The 5,438-nt window shown below is 46.8% G+C and overlaps 1 protein-coding gene across 1 annotated transcript; it reads left to right on the plus strand.

The window, feature by feature from the left end:
• Positions 1–568: 568 nt before the first annotated feature.
• LOC125528269 lies at positions 569–1,944 on the plus strand. Its single transcript, XM_048692762.1, has 3 exons — positions 569–847; positions 1,020–1,162; positions 1,627–1,944. Exons 1-3 carry the CDS (start codon positions 734–736, stop codon positions 1,778–1,780), a joined length of 411 nt encoding a protein of 136 aa, XP_048548719.1. The 5' UTR covers positions 569–733; the 3' UTR covers positions 1,781–1,944.
• The last annotated feature ends 3,494 nt before the right edge of the window (positions 1,945–5,438 follow it).

The following is a 5,438-nucleotide window of genomic DNA, read 5'->3' on the forward strand; positions in this document are numbered from 1 at the left end:
TCCCCTCCCCCCGCTAAAAAAAACCAACCCCCCTTCCCTAAAAAAAATTCCACGAACTCCTACAAGTCTTGCTTTCACCAAAGAGACAGACACCAGTTTCTGTGAAGCTCAGCTAAAAAAAGTGCATTAAACTCAGTAAAATGGCTAAAAACAAAGTTTATGTGAAGCTTAGTCAGCACTCAACAAAAACAAGAAGGGGCATGTGATGTGATAACTTGCAGTCAAAGTTAAGGAATCACCTTGTGTGACGCCACTTGTTTAGCAAGATTACCAGCTCCATTTAACCAATTACAAATGACGGCGATCATCTTGCTTGTTGGCACAGACCCCAGACCCGGTCTTATTCTTTGCCACAAGCTTCAGAGTACCTTTATCTTCCCTCCTTTGGCCACATTAGTTTACAAGGCATTGACTCAACCAACGACACATAAAAAAGCACAAGCTGCAAAACCTACGGCCGGCCGGCGATCGCTGGTTGAGAAGAGTAGACGGCCCGCAACGGGACCCAACCCCCAACCTATCATTCTCACATCCACTGTAGCTCATATGACTTCTGACTTGAGACTAGGTTTGCTCCCAGTAGGTGACGCAGGACCCCGCACCCGAAGTGCGTATATATGAGGTGACCCCGCGCGTCCCTGTTGCGCCTCAGTCGTCCCAACACTCAACCTAGGAAGAAGAAGAGGAGGGACGCTAAGTTGCAGCCACCAAATCGGCGATCCTGGGAGGGAAGATGGCGTTCAGCATCACCAGGAAAGAGATCGAGGGGTTCTGGAGGAGGAAGGAGGAGGAGCGCCGCCTTGCCGCCGAGAAGGAGGCCGCCAGAGCCAAAGCCAAGACGCTCAAGGTCAGACCCCTGCTTTTGTTCAACTGTAACTTCTTTCTCCATTATCTGTTCAAGAAGGCAACAAAAAAGCTCTGTTATATCATTTCTCTTATTTGTTGCGATCATGAAACTTCTGGCTTTGATTTTGAAAGGCATCTAGTTAACACTGTTTTGGAGAATTTTTGGAAAGCAGATGGAGGATTATATGCTGTTCGAGCAAATGATAAGGGAGATTCTCGAGGAGGGGAACGAAGGTGACAAGGGCATCAACGACAACAGAATGATGGTGGCAGCTTCCAGCAGGGTTGCCGAATTACGGATTGGGATCAAGCACTGGTAACCCCTTCTCACAAGACAACTTTTTCGTAGCAATTGTAGCACCGAGAGTGCGACCTTTTTCTCTTCTGATGAAAAGTACTTTCAGCCAATTTTTTCTGAAACTGTATACTGGTATAGCCAGTGCGATGTGGAAAACAATCTGTATCCCACCCCCATCCATCCAATCCTTTCCCGTAGTTGGATGCCCTGTCACAGCTCACAATGCCGTACTAGTAGCACAATAACGTATGGCCAAGAAGCATACGACATAGGTGGTGGAAAACAAAAGGCATTAGGGGCCATACTCATACTACAATCATACTACACGCTAGCCAAAATTTATTTCTGGTGGAATCTATCTTCTTACACATGCTTAGCGTCCACGGAGAAGCTTCTTAGTGCAGTACGTATTTAATTAGGCGGTGGTACAAATTTGTGGATTATGATATGACAGACCCGCCATCTTCTCCGACTGGGTGCAGGTGGAAGAAAAGCACCTATGCTTATCTGAATGAGCCAGCAGTGACGGCATCGATGGATGACAAGGGAAGAAACAGACGCGCCGTCACTTATATTCCGCAGGACAGATGCCTCAAAGTCCGCTCGTCGATTCCTGCTTCATTTGTCATCTTTTAGGTGGTCTGTATTCATGACGAAACAAGCTGGGGCATATCAATATGTATCTATGCATCAGCTGTTGTGACAGGGACGGAATAATTTATGTTGTGTATAAGTTTGTCTGAATGCTGTACTTATATCAAATTAAGTGGAAGACCGTGTTGCTTGGTGCATTGCGTCAATTTTTATCTTACTTTTTGGTCTGGTGATTGGTGTGTGGTTTAACCACAACAAAAGTGAAAGTAATGCATGCGCTGACAGTCACTTGACTGCTTCTTAAACTGCCATCACCCGAAAATTTAAAACTGCAATCGTCCTGGGTGCAAAAGATAAAATTAAATGCCCAACAATGCCCCGAGCAACAAGGTTTTCCACTGAATTTGATGAGTGGAGTGGCGGTGCGCTAGACCATGGATGGCGGTAGCACCGGGAGCATGACGAAGGTGAGATAGACATGGGTGAGGAAGAAGGTGAGATTTTAGTTCATAATAGACCCGGGCATTCATTGATATGTCCAGTTTTAAAAAGCCTGACCCCAGACTCCGGAGTTCGCGTGGAAGAACTAAAATAAAGAAGGGTCTGTTTAGGGCATTTAGATGTGCTCTAGTCATTGCACATTTAAATGACTCAATCAAATTAGAAAAATAAAATAAATAAAAGCATGGTGTTCCCCCCGCACATGTACTGTCGAACAACACCCTCATCTACTGTCGAACGAACAAGTGCATTGGGCAGCTGTGCCGGTCATCAACGATGAGCATGTGGTGCACGAACTTGTCGAAATCAGCTCTGAACTGACTCCTTTTGGTGTACTAGCAAGATGCCCGTGCTACGCTAGGGAAGCATGAAAATGAGCTGGGGCATGATCTACTTAGGATAGATATGATGTCCAGCCAGACCGGAAGAACATTAGATTGTTTAGAATCTAGCAAGTGATAAAGGCATGCATTGCTCAATCTCAACCTCCCCGAACTTACAGAAATGCTGCCTTTAATTTATTCCCAAGCCGACTTGATTGCTCCGCACCTTAAGTCCAACCTGATACTGCATCCAATGAAACAGAGTAAATTCTTGGAGGTTAAATGCTCGAAGGAACAGAACAAACAAAGAAGAACTAATTTGGTTAGGATCATCTGAGCAGCCAGATAGTTTACGTATAATATATTCATATTTTCTTTCTTTCTTTCTTTTTTGAAACAAGGCAAAAAATTTGCCATTTTCATTGATTAAGGGAGAAGGTTTAAGACAAATGGCCACAAAGCGGAAGACAAATATCTACTCTCGCAGCATTACAATACTCAAGTGGGTAGCACCGGCAATAGCCCAAAGATGGGCCTCCTCTTTTATCTTCGCGATGAGCATCATCGTCGTAGTGGCGGTGTTACGGACGGAAAACCCTTCCATTACGCTCTTTCCAAATCTCCCAAGACATGAGCATGAACAGGGAGGCGATAGCCTTTCTCTGATCTCCACGCTCAACCACATTTTTAATCCACCAGTCTTGAACCGAAACCTCATTTCGCCAGTTCCTCACCACATCGGCATGTATACCGAGCCATGCCGCAACCTCAATCCAGACACGTTGGGAGAACCTGCATTGGAAGAGAAGGTGTGCTGCGGTTTCCTGGACTTGCTTGCAAAGCGGGCAGAGGTTGCAGTTCGGCCATCCACGACGGTGCAATCGATCGGCTGTCCAAACTCTGTTTTGAATTATCAACCAAGCAAAAAAATTGCATTTCGGAGGGGCCCAACCCTTCCAAACAGCAGCAGGCATGATGCTTGTCGTGTGTCCCGCAAATTGCGCCATATAGGCGGTCGACGCCGAGTATTCTCCATGACACGTGAACTTCCATAGGATAGTATCATGCGCATCATTGTCGAGAGTAACAGAGGATAGCTTTTCCCATAGCAAGGCGAACTCCTGGATATGCTCCATGGTGAGCCCATGATGGGTATCAATCTGACTAACCCAATAATTGTTGAGGAGAGCTTTTTGGACCGAGGTAGATTTCTTTTTTGAGAGGTCAAATATCTTTGGGGCAATATCTTTGGGTCTCATGCCGTTGAGCCAAGATGATTCCCAGAACTTTGCCTTACATCCGTTTCCAACACTAACCGTGGTGGTTGCCACAAACTGGTCTCTATCATCATCATTGCACGGTGTTCCCGACCCCGCCCAAGTCTTGGCGGGGTGCGGGTTGAGGATGCCCAAACCACCGAAGATCTTGGGCTTGCAGACAAGTTCCCAGTTGACCTTACATTTTCCACCGGTCACTTTATCGCAACCCGCCCAAAGGTAGGCACGCCGCAAGCTGTCAATCTTCTTCCTCACTTCCACCGGCAATTCCAGGGGCGTAATATGATATATATATAGCAATGGCGGTAAGCACTGCGTTGACCAAGACGACACGGCCTGGCGCGGCCACATGTTTGGCAACCCAGGGTGGTAGTTTCCCCGCAACTTTATCCTCTAAGAACTGAAAGTGAATCCTCTTAAGCCTTGAAACCAAAAGGGGAAGCCCCAAATATCTCATAGGGAAGGTGGAGCGAACCGCTGGGAAGGCTTGCAGGACGTCATCAAGGTAAATGTTACCGCATCGAATGGGCGCAACTACACTTTTGGCACAATTAGTGACCAATCCAGTAACATCACCAAAGGATGCAAGAGTTGAAGCCAGGACCTGAATGTCATTTTTTATTGGGGCAATGAAAATGGCAGCGTCATCAGCATAAAGCGACGCACGGATGGGTCGACCTCTGAGCGGTTGAAGATGACCTTGAGAAGTCGCCTTGGCAAGGATGTGGTGCAACGGGTCAATGACAAGCACAAATAGCAATGGGGAGAGAGGGTCCCCTTGACGAAGGCCCCGACCATGCTGAATTGGGTCACCGGCAATACCATTGAGCAACACACACGAAGATGCCGAGGAAAGAAGGGCGGAGATCCAATCTCTGAAGTGACTTGGGAAGCCATGGTGGCGTAGCAAATCCATCAAGTAATCCCAACGCACCGAAAGAAATGGGTAAATATTCATATTTTCACATACTTGCATACAATATATCATCTAAACAAGAGACAAACAAGCAAAAGTCTGAAATCCATAGCATAGCCATATAAAAAGATCCAGTTAAATACTCAGTGCTCCTAACCAATTACTGCATATTACTCTTACTAGTTGTTCCAAAAGAAATGGTGTCGGTGTCAAAACCGGCGGATCTCGGGTAGGGGGTCCCGAACTGTGCGTCTAGGCCGATGTCTCTTGTGGGGGACGTCAAAACGACGCCGGCCCCAGTCCGGCCAACATCTTGGAGCCGTCGAAATGCATGATCCAATTTGAATATGTGTCGTAAGATCGGAGAGGCTAAACCCTAGAAGCTAGCCTATGGTATGATTGTTGTTGTGTATGTTGTCCTACGGACTAAAACACTCCGGTTTATATAGACACTGGAGAGGGTTAGGGTTACACAAAGTCGGTTACAATAGTAGGAGATCTGCATATCCGTATCGCCAAGCTTGCCTTCCACGCCAAGGAAAGTCCCTTCTGGACACGGGACGGAGTCTTCAATCTTGTATCTTCATAGTCCAAGAGTCCAGCTGAAGGTATAGTCCGGCCATCCGGACACCCCCTAATCCAGGACTCCCTCAGTAGCCCCTGAACCAGGCTTCAATGACGAC

This window comes from Triticum urartu, unplaced genomic scaffold, assembly GCF_003073215.2.
Source record: "Triticum urartu cultivar G1812 unplaced genomic scaffold, Tu2.1 TuUngrouped_contig_4754, whole genome shotgun sequence".
In the NCBI taxonomy this organism is placed as follows: domain Eukaryota; kingdom Viridiplantae; phylum Streptophyta; class Magnoliopsida; order Poales; family Poaceae; genus Triticum; species Triticum urartu.

Excerpts from the sequence above, each read along its gene's own strand:
- LOC125528269 (XM_048692762.1), top strand. The coding sequence starts at position 734 with ATGGCGTTCAGCATCACCAGGAAAGAGATCGAGGGGTTCTGGAGGAGG. Across the intron at positions 848-1,019 it reads CCAAAGCCAAGACGCTCAAG|ATGGAGGATTATATGCTGTT; the intron begins GTCAGACCCCTG and ends TTTGGAAAGCAG. Across the intron at positions 1,163-1,626 it reads CGGATTGGGATCAAGCACTG|GTGGAAGAAAAGCACCTATG; the intron begins GTAACCCCTTCT and ends GACTGGGTGCAG.